The sequence below is a fragment of the Mobula hypostoma genome, chromosome 22 (assembly GCF_963921235.1).
Source record: "Mobula hypostoma chromosome 22, sMobHyp1.1, whole genome shotgun sequence".
Taxonomy (NCBI): Eukaryota; Metazoa; Chordata; class Chondrichthyes; order Myliobatiformes; family Myliobatidae; genus Mobula; species Mobula hypostoma.
In genome coordinates, this window is record NC_086118.1 from 10,542,141 (window position 1) to 10,568,502 (window position 26,362).

General features: G+C 41.1%; 1 protein-coding gene across 3 annotated transcripts in view; it reads right to left on the bottom strand.

Moving 5' to 3' along the window:
* The window catches only part of LOC134360175 (protein outspread-like), a 464,667-nt gene that overhangs the window by 388,822 nt on the left and 49,483 nt on the right, over positions 1-26,362 (bottom strand). For all 3 annotated transcript variants that reach the window (XM_063074210.1, XM_063074212.1, XM_063074211.1), the window contains exon 2: positions 6,778-6,855. In XM_063074210.1, coding sequence (XP_062930280.1) covers positions 6,778-6,855 — 78 coding nt within the window. The remainder of the gene's footprint in view (positions 1-6,777; positions 6,856-26,362) is intronic.

Consider the following 26,362-nt stretch of genomic DNA (forward strand, 5'->3'; position numbering starts at 1 on the left):
ATGGCTGCTCATCAAAAGATTGCTGAAAGTTGGTGCAACTTATTTATACCACTTGACTAAAACTCAAAAATTATGTATTTTCCCGAAAGATTCCATCATTTTCCCCAATACTGATGTCAGACTACAGCTGTGGTTCACTGTTCTTTCTCTATTTTTTAAAATTCTGTTCTAATTGCCTTTTCTGATCTGTGGAAACTGTTTTGGATTATGCCAAGTACTTTTACCATCCCCAAACCACCACCTTCAAAACCCTAGGATTTATATAATCAATTTGGGAGATCTATTGCTTTTTATGTCCCATCAAATTTTCAGTACTAAACTTCTATTCATAATTACTTTGAGCACCTCATTTACTCACAACCGGTGGTGTTCTCCAAAATATCTTGGGAGTTCAATCCAATATAATTTTACCTGTCAGTCTGAAGAGACCTGTATTAACTTCTCAATAGACAATAGGTGCAGGAGTAGGTCATTCGGCCATTTGAGCCAGCACCACCATTCACAGTGATCATGGCTGATCATCCACAATCAGTATCCAGTTCCTGCCTTATCCCCATAACCTTTGATTCTGCTATCTTTAAGAGCTCTATCCATTCCTTTCTTAAAAGCATCCAGAGACTTGGCCTCCACAGCCTTCTGGGGCAGAGCATTCCATATATCCACCACTCTCTGGGTGAAAAAGTTTTTCCTCAACTCCCTTCTAAATGGCCTACCCCTTATTCTTAAACTGTGGCCTCTGGTTCTGGACTCACCCATCATTGAGAACATGCTTCCTGCCTCCAGCGTGTCCAATCCCTTAATAATCTTATATGTTTCAATAAGATCCCCTCCCAGCCTTCTAAATTCCAGAGTATACAAGTCCAGTCGCTCCAATCTTTCGACATATGACAGTCCCGCCATCCCGGGAATTAACCTTGTGAACCTACGCTGCACTCCCTCAATAGCAAGAATGTCCCTCCTCAAATTTGGAGACCAAAACTGCACACAGTACTCCAGGTGTGGTCTCACCAGGGCCTTGTACAGCTGCAGAAGGACCTCTTTGCTCTTATACTCAATTCCCCTTGTTATGAAGGCCAGCATGCCATTAGCTTTCTTCACTGCCTGCTGTACTTGCATGCTTGCTTTCAGTGACTGATGTGCAAGAACACCTAGATCTCGTTGTGCTTCCCCTTTTCCTAACTTGACTCCATTTAGATAATAATCTGCCTTCCTGTTCTTACCACCAAAGTGGATAACCTCACATTTATCCACATTAAACTGCATCTGCCATGCATCTGCCCACTCACCCAGCCTGTCCAAGTCACCCTGCATTCTCATAACATCCTCCTCACATTTCACACTGCCACCCAGTTTGTGTTATCGGCAAATTTGCTAATGTTACTTTTAATTCCCTCATCTAAATCATTAATATATATTGTAAACAGCTGCGGTCCCAGCACTGAACCCTGTAGTACCCCACTGGTCACCGCCTGCCATTCCGAAAGGGGCTCGTTAATCACTACTCTTTGTTTTCTGTCAGCCAGCCAATTTTCAATCCATGTCAGTACTCTGCCCCCAATACCATGTGCCCTAATTTTGCCCACTGATCTCTTATGTGGGACTTTATCAAAGGCTTTCTGAAAGTCCAGGTACACTACATCCACTGGCTCTCCCTTGTCCATTTTCATAGTTACATCCTCAAAAAATTCCAGAAGATTAGTCAAGCACGATTTCCCCTTCATAAATCCATGCTGACTTGGACCGATCCTATTACTGCTATCCAGATGCGTCGTAATTTCACCTTTTATAATTGACTCCAGCATCTTTCCCGCCACCGACGTCAGGCTAACTGGTCTATAATTCCCTGTTTTCTCTCTTCCTCCCTTCTTGAAGAGAGGGACAACATTAGCCACCCTCCAATCCACAGGAACTGATCCTGAATCTATGGAACATTGGAAAATGATTACCAATGTGTCCACGATTTCTAAAGCCACCTCCTTAAGTACCCTGTGACGCAGACCATCAGGTCCCGGGGCTTATCAGCCTTCAGACCCAACAGCCTATCCAACACCATTTCCTGCCTAATATAAATTTCCTTCAATTCAGTGTCCTTTGGCCACTATTACATCTGGGAGATTGTTTGTGTCTTCCCTATTGAAGACAGATCCAAAGTACCTGTTCAACTCGTCTGCCATTTCCTTGTTCCCCATAATAAATTCACCCACTTCTGTCTTCAAGGGCCCAATTTTGGTCTTAACTATTTTTTTCCTTTTCACATACCTAAAGAAGCTTTTACTATCCTCCTTTATATTCTTGGCTAGTATACCTTCGTACCGCATTTTTTCTCTGCGTACTGCCTTCTTAGTTACCTTCTGCTGCTCTTTAAAAGTTTCCCACTCTTCCGGCTTCCCACTCATCTTTGCTATGTTATACTTCTCTTTTATTTTTATACTGTCCATTACTTCCCTTGTCAGTCACGGCCTCCCCTTACTCTCCTTACTCCCCTCCTCTTTTTCTGATCTATAAAATTTTTTACAGTCCATGTTTGTGCCCTTTGCCAGGCCATACTCATTGAAGTTTTAATTTCAAGTCTCCTTCGTTGTTAGATCATGATTTCTTTCTCAACTCATCACCACCAATCCTCAATAATGCAACTGATTTTGGAAAACACTCCCCCCCCCCACCCCCCTTGACTACCAAATAATCAACTATCCCTTTCTCATTTCACAAGATTCAATCTAAAGTAGCCTGGTTCTTCAAATATTGACTATTTAAAAATCTTTGACGATAACTCTAGGAATTTATTTCTGCTAATTTACTTCATCCAGTGAACATATAGATTAAAACTTATTTCACAGGATCCGAGGAGAAGTGGTATGTCATTCAGGCCCTTGAATCTATTCTGATAACTCTCTAATCTCATGGCAGGCCTCTTTCCATTTCTGTCACCCTGTGGCATCAGATTTTTGGATGCTTGGCTAGCAAATATTTATGCATTTCCAATTTAACAAAATCTGAATTTACTCTTAGACTTTCACCAGAAAGGGCAAGAAACAATTTTCTCTATTCATTTCCATAGAATGCTGTCTGACCAACTGAACAGTATTACTTTTATTTATAAATTTCAGCCTCTGTAGCTTTTATGATATTGATTAAACATTTGTAAAATAGTTCTACAAATGCAAATTTGCACCTCTGATGAGTGCACATTTGTCTAAATGCTCAGAGACACTACGTTTAAGTATTGCTTGCATCAAATTCTCTAAAGTTGAGGATAGACTAACTAGCCTAATAATTTAAGTTTCTCTTAAATTATTAAAGCAATAATGGTTTCTAGGAGTATCACTTTCTGAAAACAAGTTTGAAATGCATCATCTAAGGAATTGGTTTAACAAGATTCCACCATGAGCTCTTCTCCACCTTATGATGGAGGAAAGATCATTAACAAAGCAATGAAAGACCGCTGGCCTAGACTAGGCATCTCAAGTTTCTACTCCAATGGCCCTGAACAAAGACGATTATCACAACTACCTTCTTTCATGCCAGTATTCTCCCAATTCACATTGATTTCACTTTTGTTAGGGCTCTATGGTGGCAACTTCAATATAAAACTGCCTCATTGCTACCAACATTCCAAATTTTAAACAGCAAAAAAGTTGTTTCAATGTTCAACCCAAATTTTGTACCGAGGTTCGAAACAGAGTTTCTAGTAAAAGTCTAGTCAGCAAGTACATTGAACACTAACATCAGAATTGCCAATAAGTTCTGAAAGAGATGGCTGAAGAGATCGTGGAGGTATTAGTAATAATCTTTCAAGAATCACCTGATTCTGGAATAATTTCAGAACACTGGAAGATTACAAAAGTCACTCCACTCTTCAAGAATGGATAAGGGCAAAAGAAAGGAAATTATAGGTCAGTTCGTCTGACCTCAGAAGATATTGGAGTCGATTATTAAGGATGAGGTCTCGGGGTACTTGGAGACACCTGATAAAATCTTGACTGACAAATCTGTTACAATTCTTTGAAGAAATAACAAGACAGACAAAGGAGAACCACTTGATATTGTGTACTTGGATTTTCAGAAGGCCCTTGACAAGGTGATACACATGACACTACTTAACAAGCTACAAATTAAGGTATTAAGGGAAGATTCTAGCTTGGATAAAGCAGTTGCTAATTGGCAGGAGGCAAAGAGTGGGAATGAAGGGAGCCCTCCCAGGATGGCTGCTGGTGACTAGTGGTATTCCACAGAGGTCTGTGTTCAGACAGATTCTTTTTATGATATATGTCAATGATTTGGATGATGGAATTAATGGTTTTGTTGTAAAGTTTGCAGACGATATAAAGATAGTTGGAGGGGCAGGTAATTTTGAGGAAGTAGAGAGGCCACAGAAAGACTAAGACAGTAGGAGAATGGGCAAAGGAATACAGTGTCGGGAAGTGTATGGTCATGCACTTTAGTAGAAGAAATGAAAGGATTGACTATTTTCTAAATGGAGAGAAAATACAAAAAAAAGGTACAAAGGGATTTGGGAGTCCTTGTGCAAGATTCCCTAAAGGTTAATTTACAGGTTGAGTCTATTGTGAAGAAAGCAAATACAATGCTGGCAGTCATTCAAGAGGACTAGAATATAAATGCAAGGATATTGTGTTGAGACTTTATAAAGCACTGCTGGCCTCACTTGGGAGTATTGTGCGCATGTTTGAGCCCCTTATCTTCGAAATTATGTGCTGTGTTACGTACCCCGTAACTGGGTTGCCAAACCGGCAGAAATGGACCACTTAGTTGGAGTCTGGATTACTGGAACTAAGAAAGTTTTATTAAAGAAATGAGTAACACAGTACTCTAATCGTAAGGTTATAAATACAACAGGTTAGCAATGATAAAACACACATGTAGATGGAACTAGGATAATAGGAATCAATCAAGCTCTATCGCAGTCCAGGGGTAAAATGATCAGTCTCAATTGACGCAGAGTTCAGTTCAGCTGAGTACAGTTCGCAGTAATCGCTGTTGTGCCGTTGGGGGGGGGGAGGAGGGGGGGGAGGAGGGGGGAGGGGGAGGAGGGGGGAGGGGGGGAGGAGGGGGGGAGGAGAGAGGGAAGGAGAGAGAGGGAAGGAGAGAGAGGGAAGGAGAGAGAGGGAAGGAGAGAGAGGGAAGGAGAGAGAGGGAAGGAGAGAGAGGGAAGGAGAGAGAGGGAAGGAGAGAGAGGGAAGGAGAGAGAGGGAAGGAGAGAGAGGGAAGGAGAGAGGGGGAAGGAGAGGGGGGGAAGGAGAGGGGGGGAAGGAGAGGGGGGGAAGGAGAGGGGGGGAAGGAGAGGGGGGGAAGGAGAGGGGGGGAAGGAGAGGGGGGGAAGGAGAGGGGGGGAAGGAGAGGGGGGGGGAGAGAGGGAAGGAGAGGAGAGAGAGAGAGAGAAAGAGAGAGGAGAGAAAAGAGAGAAAGAGAGAGAGGGAGAGAGAGAGAGAGAGAGAATATGCAAATTCTGATTCACACAGACTTTCGTTCTTCGCAGTGAGCTTTTCGGGCGACCCCTTTTCTGTCTTCTGTGGTCACCGACTGTGACCCCTCCGTTCTTCCGCTGTGAACCCAGCACCCAGGCAAGGGCGGCCACACACACCAGGTTCCCGCCGATTGTACCTTTTCACCCTGTGCGTCTATGGTCGGTCCCGCAACCAGACCTCCAAACTCCCACCAACTTGTGGGGGGCACACCGCATTTCCAGGGTCTCGTTATCTCATGATCTCGTGGTGTGCGTCTTGCCTTAGCGAACCTGTTCCTTTTATCCCCCTGCTGGGGTATCGCCTGTCCATCAAACTTCAAACAGTTCAGGTTCAAAGCAACTGGTCTGTCAATACTCGGAACTGTGTCTCTTTTCGTTAATCTCTCTCATTAACATTTTGAACGCTTCTCCATTTGTCTCTCTTATCTCTCTCATCAGCATCAATCTTCTGATAACTTGGTTTTTCGTCACAGCTGAAACTGGAGAGGGTTCAAAGTAGGTTCACAGAAATGATTCCAGGATTGAATGGCTTGTCACATGAAGAGCGTTTGATGGCTTTGGGGCTGTATTCACAAGAATTCAGAAGAATGAAGGGTGACCGCATTGAAGCCTATCGAATGGGTAAAGGCCTTGATAGAGTGGATGTAGAGAGGACGCTTGCTTTGGTGGGAGAGTCTAAGACCAGGAACAGCCTCAGAATGGAGCAGCAATCTTTTTAGAATGGAGATGAAAAGAGTGGTGAATCTGTGGAATTAATTGCTACAAGCAGTTGAGGAGGCAAAGTCTTAATGTACATTTAAGGCAGAGGTTGATAGATTCTTGATTGGTCAGAGCATGAAGAGATACAGCAGGAGATTTGGGCTGTGAGGAAAATTGGATCAGCCATGACAAAATGGTGGAGCAATGAGCCAAATGGCCTAATTCACTCCTATATCTTACAGTCTAAAATCAGTTAAAGCAGAAATCGGTCTTGCTTGATCAGGTGTACTCTTTACTCAAATTGTCAGGTTGTGAAACAGATTTTCATGCCAAAACTGAAAATCATAGCCACTGGATCTGCCAAGTTAACTTTCACATTTTGCAGATATATCTAATACTGATAGATACACATAAGAATGGTTTTAAAACAAAAGTCTGGTACCAATATTTAGTTCATTTTCAGAGTCAAAGACCCAAATCATTAATTATTTATCCTTCCGTATCCAAACCCACATGCTGAGTTTTTCTAGCATTTTATTTTTTATTTCAGAAAATGTCAAAACATACTTAGATAAAAACACAGAATGGAAACTTACCCTAGATCTCTGCATTGGATTTTCAAAATCTGTCCCTTCAGGTGCCAAACAGAGCCATCCCCCATAGATAGGTTTAGCCTATACATATATATATAAAAAAAACACCAAGATGAAGTACGAATAAGCTTTCTCTGTTTTTTTTTAAAACCTAATAAAGAGAGTTTATTACAAATTAATCAAGTACAATCCAAAATGTACTGCTTTGAATTATTACCAAATAGCAAAGTAAATATTTGCAACACAGAAATCATTCAAGGCTGTCAAATATAATTGGTTTGAAATGACATTGGACATAGTTTAGTTATAGCATATTTAATAAATTGTCCTATCAATGTATGAAATGTTTTAACATTGAAAAATTTATTTTTTTTAAATGTTTTATTTATTACTAACAAACAAAAACACAGCACATCCACAAAAACCACAACAAAATCAAATTAAATATTGAGCAGCAAAAAAGAGAAAAATATAAAGGCAAAAGTAAACATACACAGCAGAGGTGCACGGCACCTAAAAACCTCACTCCTCACCCCGTAAGAGAGCCAATACAGGGCCCCATATCCTTTCAAAGATGTCCCCTCTGTCTTCATTACATAGTCTCAGCCTCTCCAAATGTAAAGTACTTGCCAGTTCTCTGAGCCACAGATCATACGTAGGCACAGAGTCGATTTTCCACATTTGCAAGATTAACAAAAATAAGCTTTCTCAACTCAAAATTTATAGTATTGATGGAGGTCCACTTGCTTTATCAAAATAGTGCCAAAATCAAATCTGATTAATATTAAAGATAAATTAAATAAGGAGATAAGAGTATAAAATTACAATAAACTGGCTGACGGGGACTGAGCTCCGACCTTATCTAACAAAACAACCAATTTTTATGTTCACACATCTTCGATAACATAGATACCAAAACCATTTAATACCAACAGAAACTTAATACATGTGGCTCAAGCATAATCATCATACACGTGTTTGAAAGCAGCCAGTTTATTTTGGCTCCTGTGCCAGAAGACCTTACAATTTTCCACATTTCAGCTTTAACAATTCTAAAATTCCATTCCACAAGTTTGTAAGTCCATTCCAAATGAGAACTTTTAACATTAGTCATAAAATTTCTTTTGGACTAGTTTCCCCACACCAATTCTACATTAAAGTTTGCATTTTTTCGTTCACTTTGACAACTCTGCATTTGCAAGTTATAAGTTCCTAACGTTCTTTTTTAAAAAGATTGAAAATGTTGAAAAACATTTTAGGTCAGCTCCTCACAAAACACTAACCTTTTGCAAAGGAGCAGCCTAGCATCTCATGCACTTGCCTGAACATCTGCTTTGCTATCTTTTTGAAAACAAGATTCATATTGGCAAATATAAATCTCCTGCTATCTCTGTAGCATTTACCATCTCGCTTACAATTAGGGTCCATCCATTACAGATTTCTTGCCTGGTTTCTCATTTCTCAAGGATAATTACAAAATTACAAAAGTTGTTTTTGAATTGAATCAAGTCTTTATAGCCTGTTTATTATGAAATAAATTATGCATGGTTTATTATTAGCTACAGAACATATGGTGTACACATCTTCATGGAGAGGAAAAAAAGGGATACAACACTAAGAGGATTAATTTTCCATAGAGGTTGCATTAGTGATATAGGGCAAATTCCTTCTTTCTGAATTAATTATACAATACCAAACCTTTCACAAGTATAAAAATTAACTAAGATAATGCACATCAAAAAGTTTAGTTGCTTCCAGGAACTTCAAATGATTCTGCATAAAATGTACTAAGGATTTACAAAACAATATTTTTGAAAATTAAAGTGTCATAGAATACAGGTGACCCCCGCTTTTCGAACGTTCGCTTTACGAAACCTCGCTGTCACGAAAGACCTACATTATGGTTTCACCGCCTTCTACTACCCATTGTGTTTTCCCCTATTCCTTCTTCACCATTCCTGCCTATCACCTCCCGGCTTCCCCTCCCCCACCCCTTTATCTTTCCCCTTACTGATTTTTCACCTGAGACCTACCAGCCTTCTCCTTCCCACCCTCCCCCCACCTTCTTTATAGGGCCTCTGCCCATTCCCTCTTCAGTCCTGACTACGGGTTCCGGCCCGAAACGTCGACCGATCTTTTCCACAGCTGCTGCCCGACCTGCTGAGTCCCTCCAGTGTTGTGAGCGCTAGTTACCTGTTTTCGCTAACAGAACATGTTTTCACTGTTACGAAAAAAGGCAGCGCGCGAAAAAAGCAGCACGCGCCCTGAGCAGCCAAGCTCCTCCCCCGGAACTGCATTCTAGCCTGCATTGCTTAAACATGTGCCTGTAAGCAGCCGTTTGCAAGATGAGTTCTAAGGTATCGGAAAAGCCTAGAAGAGCTCGTAAGGGTGTTACACTTAGTGAAAAACTAGACATAATTAAGCATTTCGATCATGGTGAACCAAGCACAGAATGAGTTTGGCTTATGGAAGTTGACGAAGATGACGTTGAAGAGGTTTTGGCATCCCATAACCAAGAACTGATAGATGAAGAGCTGATGCAATTGGAAGAGGAAAGGATAACAATCGAAACGGAATGCAGTAGCGAACAGACCGAAAGTGAAGTCGTCCAGGAACTGAATGTGAACCAACTGCGTGAGATTGTCGCTGCAATGATTGCAGAAAAGTACAACTTTAATTCTGAAAGGGTACGTAGCTTTAGGACATATTTGCAGGATGGTTTGAGTGCTTACAAAGATCTGTATGATAGAAAAATGCACGAGGCAAAGCAGTCAAGTATACTGTCATTTTTCAAGCCTTCCGCATCAGCCACAGCAGATGACGAACCTCAACCTTCAACATCAAGGCAGGAAGACATAGAAGAAGATGACTTGCCTGCCCTGATGGAAACAAGACAACGATGAGATGACACCTCAGTGTCCCACCACCCCAGTAGTCCCCACCTCCGGGCCGCGGATCGATACATTGCCGCGGAGAATGCTGCGCTAGCCTCTGATCTCTGATCTGGGCTGACATTTATATGCCAGGCAACACCTAATTAATTAGCTTGTTTATTTCGGCTTTTTTCTTAAAGATGTGCTGGGTGCGTTCCGGCCACCGCTGTATTCTTCGCGGATCGGTATCGGTCAGCGGCCTCGAGGTTGGGACCACTGCACCACCATAACCTCCGACGACTCAGCCTAACACACCATCATCAGTGTGCTCGGTGCTGCCTTCCCGATTCCAGTAAGTGATACTACACTGTACATACATTATTTCTACTTTACATAGGCTGTGTATTTTTATGTGTTATTTGATATAATTTGGCAGCTTCATAGCTTAAAGGTTACTGGAGAGAGTGTTTCTGCTGAGAGCGCTTGCATGAGATTTTCACTACAAAGAACAGTGCAACAATGATTGTAGAAAAGTATTTCTACTTTATATAGGCTGTGTATTTATCATATTATTCCTGCTTTTACTATATGTTACTGTTATTTTAGGTTTTATGTGTTATTTGGCATGATTTGGTAGGTTAATTTTTGGGTCTGTGAACGCTCACAAATTTTTCCCATATAAGTAAATGGTAATTGCTTCTTCACTTTGCGTCATTCCGGTTTACGAACTGTTTCACAGGAACGCTCTACCTTCGGACGGCCGGGGAAACCTGTACCATAAAAGGAGCTTTGGCCCACCATAATTATACCATCAAAAAGCCCTAACTATACTACTACTATTTATCAGCACTTTAGATCATTCAAAATTCAGTTGCCCAGATTTTTTGAATTCCAGATTTCAAATCACTGAAAAATTCTGTGTTGGTTCCCTTTAGTCCTCAAACCCTCATCAGGTGATTGAAGTGCTCATAAGGTTCTAACTACTTAAATGTTGTGGAAATCTCTGCTTCCACCAGCCTCTCTGGCAGTGTATTCCAAACACCAACAACCTTCTTTATATTTCCTCTAAACCACTTGTTTCTTACCGTAAACCAATGCCCTATGGTTACAGGCACTTCTAATATGAAGCAAGTTTCTTACTATCCACACTATTAGTCCCCTTGATTTTTTTTTCCAGATCTCTCAGGTTCCCACCCCCCACCCATAGCACTCAAACTCCACTCTAAGGTAACTTAATCCAAATCACCCAGTCTCACTTCACAACCTGGTAACATCCTCTATACTTTCTCCAGTGCATCAGCCACTTCTTACTTAAGTGTGGCAAAAAGAAATTACACACAATATACCAGCAGTAGCTTAACTAAATGACTTATAAAGTAGCAGCAAGACTTCCCTGCTCTTATATTCTAGGCCTTAGCTGATGAAGGAAAACACCCTGTATGCCATTACTTACTACCCTATCTAACTGTTCTGCCACTTGAAGGCACCTTCATACACAAAAATCCCTTTGTGCCTCGATACTCCTCGGGAACCTACTGTTCAATGTGCTTATTATCCTTATCAAACTCTCCAAAATAAATCCCCTCACATTAACGTTTCATTTGCTTTTGCTCTGGCCAACTTGCCACCTGATCAATATCATCCTGTAGCTCAAGACTACCCTCTTCACTATCCCCAATCCAAGTTTTGTGTTATCTTCAAACTTGCCCCAACCATACATTCCCCCTCACCTGATCTCACCCATCTCCTGCCAGCTTATACTCCTCCCCTTCCCCCACTTTCTTTTTCTGCTTCTGCCCCCTTCCTTTCCAGACTTGTTGAAAAGAACCAACTTGAAAAATCAACTATTTATTTCCCTCCATTTACGCTGCCTGATTTGAGTTCTGCCAGCATTTCAAGTGTGTTGCTCAAGATTTTTTTCGACATATGAAATTTTGGTTACTTGACCGGGATATACTATCTATTCCTAAATGGGTAGCATTGGAATTACAATCTGTTCAGGGTTATACACTTGGTTCTATTTTAGGTTCATCTCTTCCTTTTGATTCGAAACGCCTTAAGCAGGTCTCTAACCCGATCGTTAAATATGCTTTGCGTATTTGGTTTCAATTCAGAAAATTTTTTGATCTTAATCAATTCGGGATAGCGATTCCTATTTTAGGTAACATATTTTTTCCTCCCTCTTTTACGGATCGCGCTTTTCAAACTTGGAAGACTAAGGGTATTTTACGGTTTTTGGATTTATTTTTAGATGGTTCCCTTATGTCTTTTGAACAATTATCTAATAAATATAACTTATCAAGAATACATTTTTTTAGATATTTACAAGTTAGAAATTTCCTAAGTACTATACTTTCTTCCTTTCCAATGCTTCCTCCTATATATATTTTAGATTCGATAATTAACCTTAATCCATGTCAGAAAGGTGCATCGGCTATGATTTATAATATTATTATGAAACTTAGGAAAGCTCCATTTGATAAGATTAGGGTAGATTGGGAACAGGAATTGGGGCTTACCATTTCTGTGGATGATTGGGGGCAGATTTTACAATTAGTTAATACTTCCTCTATTTGTGCTAAACATTCCCTAATTCAATTTAAAGTGGTGCATAGAGCACATATGTCCAAAGATAAGTTAGCGCGTTTTTACTCGCATATTAATCTTTTCTGTGATAGATGTTCGGGGCAGATAGCCTCTTTAACTCATATGTTTTGGTCTTGCCCTACTTTGGAAACTTTTTGGAGAGATATTTTCAATATTATTTCTAAGGTATTAAATATAGATATCTCTCCTCACCCTATTACTGCTATCTTTGGACTACCTAAAATTTCTAGTAATCTTTCCCCTTCAGCCCGTAGAATGATTGCATTTCTTACTTTAATGGCGAAAAGATGTATTTTACAACATTGGAAAGAGCTTAATGCTCCAACTACCTTTTTTTGGTTTTCTCAGACGATTTTATGTTTGAATCTGGAGAAAATTAGAAGTAACCTTTATGATTCTTCATTTAAATTTGAACAGATTTGGGGACCTTTTATTCGATATTTTCATTTAATGTAATATTTACCCTTCTTGTTTTTTTTCACTGTTTTAATGGAGGTCGGGATTGAGGACGTGATTTTAAGTTTAACTCTGTTTGGTTTCAAGTTAGCCCATTGCTTTGCTTTGCTTTTAGTTAGTTGCACGGTGGGTTTTTTTTTGGGGGTTTTTTTTTCTTTTTTTCCATTGATATATATAAAATCTAGTATACTATTATGTTATCTTGGTTTCTTATGCTTAAATTACATTGTTTGTAGTATTTTCTTTTTGGTATTGTTATCTTTTGGAATTTTATTATACTTTAACATTGTATTAATGTTTATATGGCTTACCTTTTTTGTATACTTACTCAATAAAAAGATTTAAAAAGAAAAAAGAAAGAAAGAAAGAAAGAAAGAAAGATTTTCAACATCTGCAGAATCTTGTGTCTGTAATAGTGGACAAGTCCTCAGGGGCTGATGAGACCTCTCCCAAAGAAACCATAGAAACTACAGCACAGAAACAGGCCCTTTGGCCCTTCTTGGCTGTGCCGAACCATTTTCTGCCTAGTCCCACCGACCTGCACACGGACCATATCCCTCCATACACCTCCCATCCATGTATCTGTCCAATTTATTCTTAAATGTTACAAAAGAACCCGCATTTACCACCTCGTCTGGCAGCTCATTCCATACTCCCACCACTCTCTGTGTGAAGAAGCCCCCCCCAATGTTCACTTTAAACTTTTCCCCCCTCACCCTTAACCCATGTCCTCTGGTTTTTTTCTCCCCTTGCCTCAGTGGAAAAAGCCTGCTTGCATTCACTCTATCTATACCCATCATAATTTTATATACCTCTATCAAATCTCCCCTCATTCTTCTACGCTCCAGGGAATAAAGTCCTAACCTATTCAACCGTTCTCTGTAACTCAGTTTCTCAAGTCCCGGCAACATCCTTGTAAACCTTCTCTGCACTCTTTCAACCTTATTTATATCCTCCCTGTAATTTGGTGACCAAAACTGAACACAATACTCCAGATTCGGCCTCACCAATGCCTTATACAACCTCATCATAACATTCCAGCTCTTATACCCAATACTTCGATTAATAAAGGCCAATGTACCAAAAGCTCTCTTTACGACCCTATCTACCTGTGACGACACTTTTAGGGAATTTTGTGTCTGTATTCCCAGATCCTTCTGTTCCAGTGCACTCCTCAGTGCCTTACCATTAACCGTGTATGTTCTACGTTGGTTTGTCCTTCCAACGTGCAATACCTCACACTTGTCAGTATTAAACTCCATCTGCCATTTTTCAGCCCATTTTTCCAGCTGGTCCAAGTCCCTCTGCAGGCTCTGAAAACCTTCCTCACTGTCTACTACACCTCCAATCTTTGTATCATCAGCAAACTTGCTGATCCAATTTACCACATTATCATCCAGATCATTGATATAGATGACAAATAACAATGGACCCAGCACTGATCGCTGTGGCACACCACTAGTCACAGGTCTCCACTCAGAGAAGCAATTCTCTACCACCACTCTCTGGCTTCTTCCATCGAGCCAATGTCTAATCCAATTTACCACCTCTCCATGTATACCTAGCGACTGAATTTTCCTAACTAACCTCCCATGCGGGACCTTGTCAAAGGCCTTACTGAAGTCCATGTAGACAATATCCACTGCCTTCCCTTCATCCACTTTCCTGGTAACCTCCTCGAAAAACTCCAACAGATTGGTCAAACATGACCTACCACGCACAAAGCCATGTTGACTCTCCCTAATAAGCCCCTGTCTATCCAAATGCTTGTAGGTTCTGTCCCTTAGTACTCCCTCCAATAACTTACCTACTACTGACGTTAAACTCACCGGCCTATAATTTCCCGGATTACTTTTCGATCCTTTTTTAAACAACGGAACAACATGAGCCACCCTCCAATCCTCCGGCACTTCACCCGTAGACAGTGACATTTTAAATATTTCTGCCAGGGCCCCCGCAATTTCAACACTAGTCTCCTTCAAGGTCGGAGGGAACACTCTGTCAGGTCCCGGGGATTTATCCACTTTAATTTTCCTCAAGACAGCAAGCACCTCCTCCTTTTCAATCTGTACAGTTTCCAAGTTATTAACAGTGGCAAGAGGGGAGATTACTAGGGCCTTGACAGAGATCTTGTCCCCTCTTTAGCCACAGGCAAGGTCCCAGAGGAATGAAGAATGGCCAACACTGTTCTTCCATTTAAAGGTAATAGGGTCAAAAAAAGAAAATTACAAGCTTGTAAGCTTTGGATAAGTGGTCAGGAAATTATGGAGACTGTGCTCAAGGATTGGAATTACTTACATCTAGAAAAGCAGAATTATTAGGGATAATCAGCATGTCTTTGTGCAGGAGGGATCATGTCTTAAATTTGGATTTTTTTTTGAGAGAACAAAGATGACTGTTGAAAGAAGGGCAATGGAAATAAACGGTTTCAACAAGGTCCCTCATGGTTAGCTGATTCATAAGATTTAGGCACAGGATTGTGCAGACTTGGTAGTGGATTCAAAATTAGCTTGGCTATAGAAGACTGAGGATGCGGGGGTGGGGGGTGGCAGGTGGAAGGGTACTATTCTGGCTTGAGTCTGTGACTACACTAATTTTATATACGAATTGTTTGGACAAAAGTTTTGGAGAGCTGATTAGCAAATTTGCAAATGATACAAAAATGGACAGTTGTGGCAAATGAGGAAGGCTATCAAAGGATTCAGCAAAATATAGATCAGTTGGAAATAGAAACAGGAGATGGAGTTTAATGTCGACAAGTTTTACGCTCGTGGAGGTCAAATATAAAAGGGAAAGTACATAGCAAGTTTGTCAGGACTCTTACGGTTATTGTGTATAGAGTGATCTTGGGGCACAAGTACATAACATCCCAAAAGATGATAAAGAAAGTGTATGGCATAAGTGCCTTCATCAGTTGGAGTGCTGAGTATAGGTCCAGAAATTATGTCGTAACTGTACAAAATTTTGATTGGGCCACCTTTGGAATACATCAAATGTGGAAGTTTAGAGAAGTGCAAAAGAGGCTCATCAGGATGTTGCATGGATTGGAGAGTTATTAATTATAAGGAGGAGTTGCGCAAACTTGGATTATTTTCTCTGGAATAGAGGCTGTGGGGCGGATTTCTACACACCATCCACCCCACATGAAAACGGTAAATACTAGCGTGCATTACTCTAATGAGAAAGCAGAAAGTTGAAAAGAGAATCGTACACTCAGACCCGGCATAACACTACCCTGCATAGCACTGATTTGTTGCAAATCAGTTATTCCATTCTTTATTGAAATTTTAAAATGGCAAAAGTTCATTCTAAACAACATTTAAAACTTTTCAAGAGTGGCTGCCATTACAGTGAACATTCAATCAGCCAATGAAAGCACTTTACATACAATCTGAGCCACTCACAGCCAATCACATATCAGTTCATGCTCTGCCTTCCCTGCATATGTATACTTACTTGCTTCCTCTCCAATTTATTCGCTCCCACCCCTCCCCACCCATAATATCTGGAAAACAGCCTGCAACTTCCAGTGAAGTCTAGGAAAGCATTAGCATGGATATGAAACTCCATAGACTTCAGGTGGAACCAGTCATCCAAAACATCATTGAACTGGGCAATGAAGCAGCATTAGAGGATGTTAATGATGGCGATGTTGAAGTGTTACTGCATTCTCATGGTGAGCGCCTTAATTACAAAGAGCTTCGAGAATTAGTACAGCAACGCATCCTGGGTGAATCTGAGGACACGGATGGAAAAGAGGAAACAGCAGCAAGAAACCTCACCACAAAGTTCCTCAGCACTAGCATCACCACAATCACACAAATCATGAACCAGTTAATTGATAATAATCCTGACCGAGAGCAAAGCAATAATGCAAAGAGAGGTGTTCTTGACTGATTTCTTGCTACCAAGAACTGTTTCATGAGAGGAAACTGATGAAAAGGCTGTCAAATCTCGACGCCTACTTGAAAAAGAAGCCAAATTTAGAGGAGGACCCACTGCCTGGTCCCTCCAACATTTTCCCAACCACTGAGGTTAGGCTAAATGGCCTATAATTTCCTTTCTTTTGCCTTCCTCCCTTCTTAAAGAGTGGAGGGACATTTGCAATCTTCCAGTCCCCGGATCCTTGCCATAATCAAGTGATCCTTGAAAGATCATGACCAATGCATTGGTTATCTTTTCAGCAATCACTCTCAGGACTCTGGCATGTAGTCCATCTGGCCCAGGTGATTTATCCACCTTAAGACCTTTGAGTTTGTCTCGCACTTTTTCCCTTGTAATACCAATGACACGTGGCCAAGTGGTTAAGGCATTGGAATAGCTACCTGAAGGTCGTGAGTTCAAGCCCCAGCCGAGGGAACGTGTTGTGTCCTTGAGCAAGGCACTTAATCACACATTGCTCTGCGACGACACTGGTGCCAAGCTGTATGGGTCCTAATGCCCTTCCCTTGGACAACATTGGTGCCGTGGAGAGGGGAGACTTGCAGCATGGGCAACTGTTGGTCTTCCATACAACCTTGCCCAGACCTGCACCCTGGAGAGTGAAGACTTTCCAGGTGCAGATCCATGGTCTCGCAAGACTAACGGATGCCTTTAACCAATGGCACTCACTCCTGCTCCCTGACACTCACGGACTTCTGACACACTGCTATAGTGAAGACAGATGCTAAGTACCCATTAAGTTCATCTGCCATTTCTTTGTTCCCCATTAGTACCTCACCAGCAACATTTTCCAGTGGTCCAATATCAACTCTCGCCTCCTTTTTATTCTTTATATAACTGGAAAAAACTTTTGGTATCTTGCTTTATATTATTGGCTAGTCTGCCCTAATATTTAATCTTTTCCCTTCTTATAGCTTTTTTAGTTGCCTTTTGTAGATTTTAAAAGCTTCCCAAACATCCAACTTCCCACTTCCCACTCACTTTGCTACCTTATATGTCCTTTCCTCGGCTTTTATGCAGTCCTTAACCTCCTTTGTCAGCCATTGTTACCTACCCCTGCCATTTGAGAATTTCTTCCTCTGTGGGTCATACCTATACTGCACCTTGTGAATTATTCCCAGAAACTTCAGCCATCTCGAATCTGCTGTCATCCCCGCCAGTATCCTCCTTCAATCCACCAGCGCAAGCTCCTATCTCATGCCCCTGTAATTCCCTTGTTCATTGCAATACAGATACATGTGATTTGTGCTTCTCCCTCTCAAATTACAGTACATTATGATCACTGCCTGCTCAGGGTTCCTTTACATTAATCTCCCTAATAAGATCTGGGTTATTACACAACACCCAATTTAAGATAGCCTTTCCCCGAACAGGCTCAAGCACAAGCTGCTCTAAAAAGCCAACTCACAAGCATTCAACAAATTCCCTTTTTTGCATCTGACACCAACCCCCTTCCATACTGAAGTCCCCCATTACAATTGTGTCATTACCCTTATTACTTGCCTTTTCCAGCTCCCTTTGCAATCTCATCCCCTCATCTTGGCTACTACTTGGAGGCCTAGATATAATTCGCACAATGCTTTCTTTTACTCTTGCAATTTCTTTAACTCCACTCAAAGGTTCAACATTCTCTGATTCTCTGTCAGCTCTTTCTAAAGATGTAATTGCATCTCTTACCTACAGAGCCACACCACTGCCTATGACTTCCTGCCTGTCCTTTCGATACAAGGTATATCCTTTGATGTTAAGTTCCCAACTATGGCCTTCTTCTAGCCATGACTCAGTGATGCCCACAATGTCATACCGACCAATCTTTAATTGCACCATGAGTTTGTCCATCTTATTCCAAATGCTACGTGCATTTAAACACAGCAACTTCAGTCCTGCATTCTTTGCCCTTTTGAATTTTGCCTCTGTGGTACAATTTAACTCTTTGCTCTGTCTGCATTTGTATCCAATCATTGGCTTGTCCTTCCTTATATTCCTGTCACACCCATCATCTACTTGTAAACTTGTTGGCTCATCCTCAACTCTAACATCCTGGTTTCCACCCCCCTGCATACTAGTTTAAACCATCCCCCACAGTTCTATTAAGTCTGCCTGCAAGAATATTGGTCCCCTCAGATTCAAATACAACCTGTCCCTTTTGTATAGGTCCCACCTGTCCCAGAAGGGGCTCCAATTATCCAGAAGTCTGAATCCCTATCCCTTGCTCCAAATCTTCAGCTATGCTTTCATGTGCCACCTCATTCTATTTCTTATCCACACTGTCGTGTGGCCCAAGCAGCAACCCCAAGACTACTATCCTTGAGGCCCTGCTTCTCAGCTTCCTTCCTAACTCCCCATATACTTTTTTTCAGGACCTCCTCCCTTTTTCCCTTACTTTGGTAGACTTAAGAACAGGCACAAAATGGAGGAATATAGTCATGTACAGACATTGTAAGCCAAGAGTACATTCTTGTGCTGCACTGTATTCTAATAATGCATTAGCCAGATAAAATGTCAGCAATGAGTCCCTGGTTCACTTTGGCTATCAGGAACAATGGCACAGTAAAGTTAAACATCAAAAACAAAACTGACTGCTCTTCAATATGCCATCTCCAACTGTTGCCATACAAATACTTGAAGATCAAAATTTCAAACCCAAAGAAGTGCCTAAAACTACTGGAAAAAAATACCACCAATACTGTCATGGCTGTCACTTTTAATAGGTCTATCATGTTTAGCTAGATGACATGGCTGCATTTGATAGATCATGGCTAAGCAGCAGTATAGAAAAAAAATTTACATTCTACAATATCAAGTTTATTCTCTCTTTCCATTTGAAGTGTCAGTATTAGAACTTTGCTAAGTTTAGATATAGATAAACACAAAAGTGTACATCTATATTCAGAGACTTTGCCAAACAGTCGCATGCACCCCATGGCCATTAGACACTACACCATGCTTCCAGCAATCAGTTTTTAAATAGTGCCAGTGTGAGAGTTTGTGTTCATAAAAGTAATGACTTTTATCACTGATAGCTGGCGGGAAATAAGCAGTGAAACAATTTAGAACAGTTTTGCTCACTGCAGTTTCAAGCATTCAGTCTTAGTGATGCCTAAAACGGCCAGGAGTGCAAAATAAATGAATGACAAGTTATGAATTATGAAGGTATTGACAATCATCTTGAATGTTACAATGAAGATTTGGAGGATGCAATCATCTAAAGCATTATATGAAGGTATTCCATTATCTGCACTGATTTTGTTCATTTACAGTCAATCAAAAGAACATGGCAGTTGAATTCCTTTGTCAATAACTATTCCAAACTAACAAAGTTTTGTAGTACTGAAGAGGTATTGGTACGATGAAAATACACAAGATTATTTTTGATAATAACTGACCACTAGGCCAGAAAAGAGAAACTGAGGCCAAACATGGGTTTACCCAAAGTTTTTTGGTGGAGGGGGCGGAGGTCAAGGAGTGTCATAAATGGAAGAGGTAATGAGGTGGTGAGCTTTTGGCTTTGGCAGTTAAAGATACAGCTAACAATGGTCAAGTAATAATTTTGAAATGATTAAGGGACAATAAATGGAATGTTGTAACAAGTTACAATACAGGAGGCCGGTGGAAGTTTGCAGAGATAAGGAGAAAAATCAAAAGACTTTGAAAACAAAATTCAGAATTTAAAAATAAATAAGGACTTTACTAAGGAGATTTAGATTCTGGAACCTGGAGGAAAAGATACTGCTGGAAAAACTCAGTATCAAGCAACATCTGTAGAGGCAAAGGGATGGGCAACGTCAAAAGAGGGGATGGTTAGGTGCCTCTGAATGCTGCTAGGTATACATAGAAACATGCCACATTCTCAAGCTGGTACTCCAAGTAGCAGCAGGTAGATGAAAAATAGTGAAATGGTTGGGGGGGGGGGCACTGATATAATCTTAGGATCTATAAGAAGCAAGAAGCATGGGAGCAGGAAGAAAAGTTTCTGCAGACGCATCTCTGGATATAGCCAGAAAGTATGCTCCTATCCAATTTGAAATTGGTGGAGGTGCTCTCAAATGCCAGGCTGTCTAATCTAACTTACCTAAAAAAGAAAATCAGCCTGTCAGCATAAAAAGCCAGAAACAGGAAGAATGTTTAGTGTAAAAAAAAGTCTTCTGTTTAGCCAAATGTGGCTTACAGCCTGAAGGTTTCCTTTTAAGGTATTGCAGAGAAAGAAAAAGCAGCAGGAAACTCAACGTGGATGAGGCACTCAAGGCATTTTCCCAAGAGTTCAAGTTAATATTACATAAAACCTGGCAACATGGTAAATTCTTTTCAAATACAGAAGGTCCCTTTGACCTTTTCCCAGCACTCTGATGACCAATCAGCTTCCCTTCCTGGACCCCACACTGACATACTGTTGACAGTTCCTTGTTCTTTACTGTTCCCTTTACATCAGATCCACAATCCTAAATAAAAATCCAGATCTGAACCCCCCCCCCCTTTAAACTATTGTCACCTACTCTCCTAAATTTTTCCCCATTGTTCCTGCACCTTCATGTTTGAACTCAAGATGACTAGCTTTTTTTAAAAAAAAATAGCTATAATTGAGCGTCACAAATGATATCCTAGGCACGTGTGACTATGGTAACCAAGTCAATGTTATCCTTCCCAATCTAGCTACAACCTTAGACATGATAAGAGTACACAATGGTTGTCCAATGCCCCCAAACCACTGTTACTGCCCATTCCCACAAGTGGTTCCAATTTTAAACATTCAAAGAATGACCCATATTTTTTAAATTCCCATTTATACACATTTACACTAGTACCCCTGAGATATCATCCATGTTCTTTTCCTATTCCCCAATTGATACCAACTAGGAATTTCAAATGAAACCTCACCAGATTCCATTTGCAAGCTGACAATTTCAAGCGTCCAAAGATTGAATTAGTCAGCTTACAAAAACAGAGGCTTATCGTCAAATCATAGAAACAGAGCACAGTTGTGGGTCCTTACTTGCTGATGGCAATGCCTATGCATGCTAATATAACTTACCCGATTCAGGCCAATATCCTAAACCCTTCCAAGCCATACCTGTCCAAATGTTTGTTAAAAATCATACTTGTAATTAGCTCTAACATCCTCTCTGGCAACTCGTTCCGGCTTATTCACTGCCCTCTACAAAAAATAATTACCCCTCAGATCAACTTTAAATTTATCCTGTCTCACGTTAAACCAGTGCCTTCTAGTCAAGACTAAACTGGCCTAGAAAGAAGATTCTGATTATGCATGACCTCAGCCTCACACATTCTGTGAGAATAAATCCAACCTATCCTTAGAAGCAACACACATCAAAGTTGCTGGTGAACGCAGCAGGCCAGGCAGCATCTCTAGGAAGAGGTGCAGTCGATGTCTCAGGCCGAGACCCTTCATCAGGACTGGCTGCCTGGCCTGCTGCGTTCACCAGCAACTTTGATGTGTGTTGCTTGAATTTCCAGCACCTGCAGAATTCCTGTTGTTTGCGTTCTATCCTTAGAAGTATAGACCTTGCTCGAGGTAACAGCTTGCTAATTTCTTCTGCACTCCAGTGCTACCGCATTATGTAAGGTAGTGGCGAGAGGGCATACAGGAGTGAGATATGCCAACTTGTGGAATGGTGCCACAGCAACAACCTGGCTAAATCAACATTGGTGCACCTCAGGGGTGTGTGCTTAGCCCACTGCTCTACTCTCTTCTATACCTATGACTGTGTGGTTAGGCATAGCTCAAATACCATCCATAAATTTGCTGATGATACAACCATTGTGTAGAATCTCAGATGGAGATGACAGGAGAGAGACATGCCAACTAGTGGAGTGGTGTCACGGCAACAACCTGGCACTCAACGTCAGTAAGACGAAACAGTTGATTGTGGACTTCAGGAAGGGTAAGACGAAGGAACACATACCAATCCTCAGAGGGATCAGAAGTGGAGAGAGTGAGCGGCTTCAAGTTCCTGGGTGTCAAGATCTCTGAGGGGCTAAACTGGTCCCAACATATTGATGTAGTCATAAAGAAGGCAAGACAGCGGCTATAGTTCATTAGCAGTTTGAAGTGATTTGGCAGGTCAACAAGTTTGGCATGTCACTCAAAAACTTTAAAAGTTGTACCGTGGAGAGCATTCTGACAGGCTGCATCACTGTCTGGTGGGGAGGGGCTACTATACAGGACCGAAAGCTGAAGGTGGTTGTAAATCTAGTCAGCTCCATCTTGGGCACTAGCCTATAAAGTACCCAGGACATCTTTAGGGAGCAGTGTCTCAGAAAGGCAGCGTCCATTATCAAAGACCTCCAGCGCCCAGGGCATGCCCTTTTCTCACTGTTACCATCAGGTAGGAGATACAGAAGCCTAAAGGCACACACTCAGCGATTCAGGAACAGCGTCTTCCCCTTTGCCATTCAATTCATAAATGGACTTTAAAGCTTTGGAAACTACCTCACTTTTTTTAAGATACAGTATTTATTTTTGCACAATTTTTAATAATCTACAGGCAGTCCCCGGGTTACGAATATCCAACTTACGGACAACTCGTACTTACGAACGGACTGCCATAAAGCCTATATTAAAAATTTGAGTTAAGTACAATGGTTCGTAATAATGAAGGCATGCACTATTTTGTGACGCTCATGAAAACATTGCGCGGCTTCAGTGGTTCGATGGCTCGAGGAAGGAGAACGCCGTCCGCCATTTTAAGTCGGATCACGTTGCCGTTAACACTGTGTTGAGTGTGTAACTTTGTATTTGGCTTAAATTTTTCTCTTATTTACCCTTGTAACCATGCCTTCAAAGTGAAAATCTGATGCAAGTGCTGGTGATGCATCAAAGGAAAAAAAGTGGAAATAATAAAGCGATCGGAAAGAGGTGAAACGTCATCGGTCATTGGAAAAGTGTGAGGCTACAGTCCATCAATTTTAAAGGATAAAGTGATGACAGCATTTGAGGAAGAAGACTGGGACCTAAAAACTCCAGAGGCGAGAAAGTTTTTGACAAGAGTTAGCTGAAGCCTTTTGTCTCATTGAAGCAGGGATGGCAAAGTTAGAGGAGCAAGATCCTAATACAGAGAGGTTCACCGAAGTTCACCGTACAGTTACCGAGGGCCTCAGCTGCAACAAGGCCACTTATGATGAGAAAAAGAAAAGCTCTGCATAGAAAGGTAAAATATATACTATATACTAAGACAAACATTTGACTAACTGACGTTAAATAAGAACCGTGTGTACCTGTTCCGACTTGCCTACAAATTCGGCTTAAATACATACTTAGGAACGGATCTCGTTCCTAACCTGGGGACTGCCTGTATTAAATATATGTAATTGATTTACTTGTTTATTTATTACTATGTTTTATTTTATTTATTATTTTTTTCTCTCTCTGCTAGATTATTATTGCATTGAACTGCTGATGCTAAGTTAACAAATTTCACGTCACATGCCGGTGATAAACCTGATTCTGATTGCAACATCAAAACTAAACATACCATTCCAAATGCAGTCTAACTGATGTTTTATAAAACTGCAACATGACACCCCAATTCTTATACTTAATATCTTTGCCTATGAAAATGTGCCTTTTTTTTAAAAAGCCACCCCATCCTTACTATCAAGGAGCTGAAGACTTTTACACCCAATTCCCTTGTATATCAATGTTCTTGAAGCTCCCCTATCATATATATCAATTTGTCCTACCAGAAGTCTTCGGGATGCAATTCCTTACACTCTAGGTTAAGCTTCATCTACTTCATTTCCTGAGGAGACTGAGGTCCTTTAACATCTGCCGGACGATGCTGAGGATGTTCTACGAGTCTGTGGTGGCCAGTGCTATCATGTTTGCTGTTGTGTGCTGGGGCAGCAGGCTGAGGGTAGCAGACACCAACAGAATCAACAAACTCATTCATAAGGCCAGTGATGTTGTGGGTATGGAACTGGACTCTCTCGCAGTGGTGTCTGAAAAGAGGATGCTGTCTAAGTTGCATGTCATCTTGGTCAATGTCTCCCATCCACTACATAATGTACTGGGTGGGCACAGGAGTACATTCAGCCAAAGACCCATTCCACCGAGATGCAGCACAGAGCATCATAGGAAGTCATTCCTGCCTGTGGCCATCAAACTTTACAACTCCTCCCTCGGAGGGTCAGACACCCTGAGCCAATAGGCTGGTCCTGGACTTATTTCATAATTTACTGGCATAATTAACATATTACTATTTAACTATTTATGGTTCTATTACTATTTATTATTTATGGTGCAACTGTAACGAAAACCAATTTCCCCCGGGATCAATAAAGTATGACTATGACTTTCCAGCTGACGTCTATCTATATGCTTAGAGGACTTTTTTTGCTATCTAGAATCCACGGACTTTGCAAACTTCCTAATAAACTGCCTCAGCAAGGACCTGAACCCACTGCAATTTGCCTATCACAATAGGTTAACAGCAGACGCAATCTCAATGCCCCTTCGCATGGCCTTAGACCACCTGGACAATACAAACACCTATGTCAGGATGCTGTTCAACTATAGCTCAGCATTTAACACCATCATTCCCACAATCCTGAATGAGAAGTTACAGAACCTGGGCATCTGTACCTCCTTCTGCAATTGGATCATCGACTTCCTAACCGGAAGACCACAATTTGTGTGGATTTGGTGATAATATCTCCTCCTCGCTGACAATCAACATTGGTGCACCTCAGGGGTGTGTGCTTAGTCCACTACTCTACTCACTCTATACCCATGACTGTGTGGCTAGGCATAGCTTAAGTACCATCTATAAATTTGCTGATGATACAACCATTGTTGGTGGAATCTCAAATTGAGACAAGAGGGCTCCAGGAGTGCGCCAACGAATGGAGTGGTGTCGCAGCAACAACCTTGCACTCAACGTCAATAAGACAACAGAGCTGATTGAGGATTTCAGGAAGGGCAAGACGAAGAAACACATACCAATCCTCAGAGGGATCAGAAGTGGGGAGAGTGAACAGTTTTAAATTCCTGGGTGTCAAGATCTCTGAGGACCGAATCTGGTCCCAACATATCGATACAACTATAAAGAAGGCAAGGCAGCAACTATACTTCATTAGGAGTTTGAAAAGATTTGGTATGTCAACAAATACACTCAAAAACTTCTATTGATGTACCATGGAGAGCATTCTAGCATTCTGACAGTTTGCATCACTCTGGAATGGGGGGGGGGGGTGGAGGGAGGCGGCTACTGCACAGGACTGAAAGAAGCTGCAGAGGGTTGTAAGTTTAGTCAGCTTCATCTTGGGTACTAGCCTACAAAGTACCCAGAACATCTTCAAGGAGCGGTATCTCAGAAAGGCATCGTCCATTATTAAGGACCTCCAGCACCCAGGGCATGCCCTTTTCTCACTGTTACCATCTGGTGGAAGGTACAGAAGCCTGAAGGCACAAACTCAGTGATTCAGGTACAGCTTCTTCCACCCGATTCCTAAATGGACATTGAACCCGTGAACACTACCTCACTTTTTAAATATATATTATTTGTTTCTGAGCAATTTTTAATCTATTCAATATACATACACTGTAATTGATTTACTTTTTTCTTCTTCTATATTATGTATTGCATGGAACTGCTGCTAAGTTAACAAATGCCAGTGATAATAAACCTGATTCTGATTCATTCTCATCAAAGTCATATAACAAACAAAGGGTCCTAGCACTGATTCCCATGGTA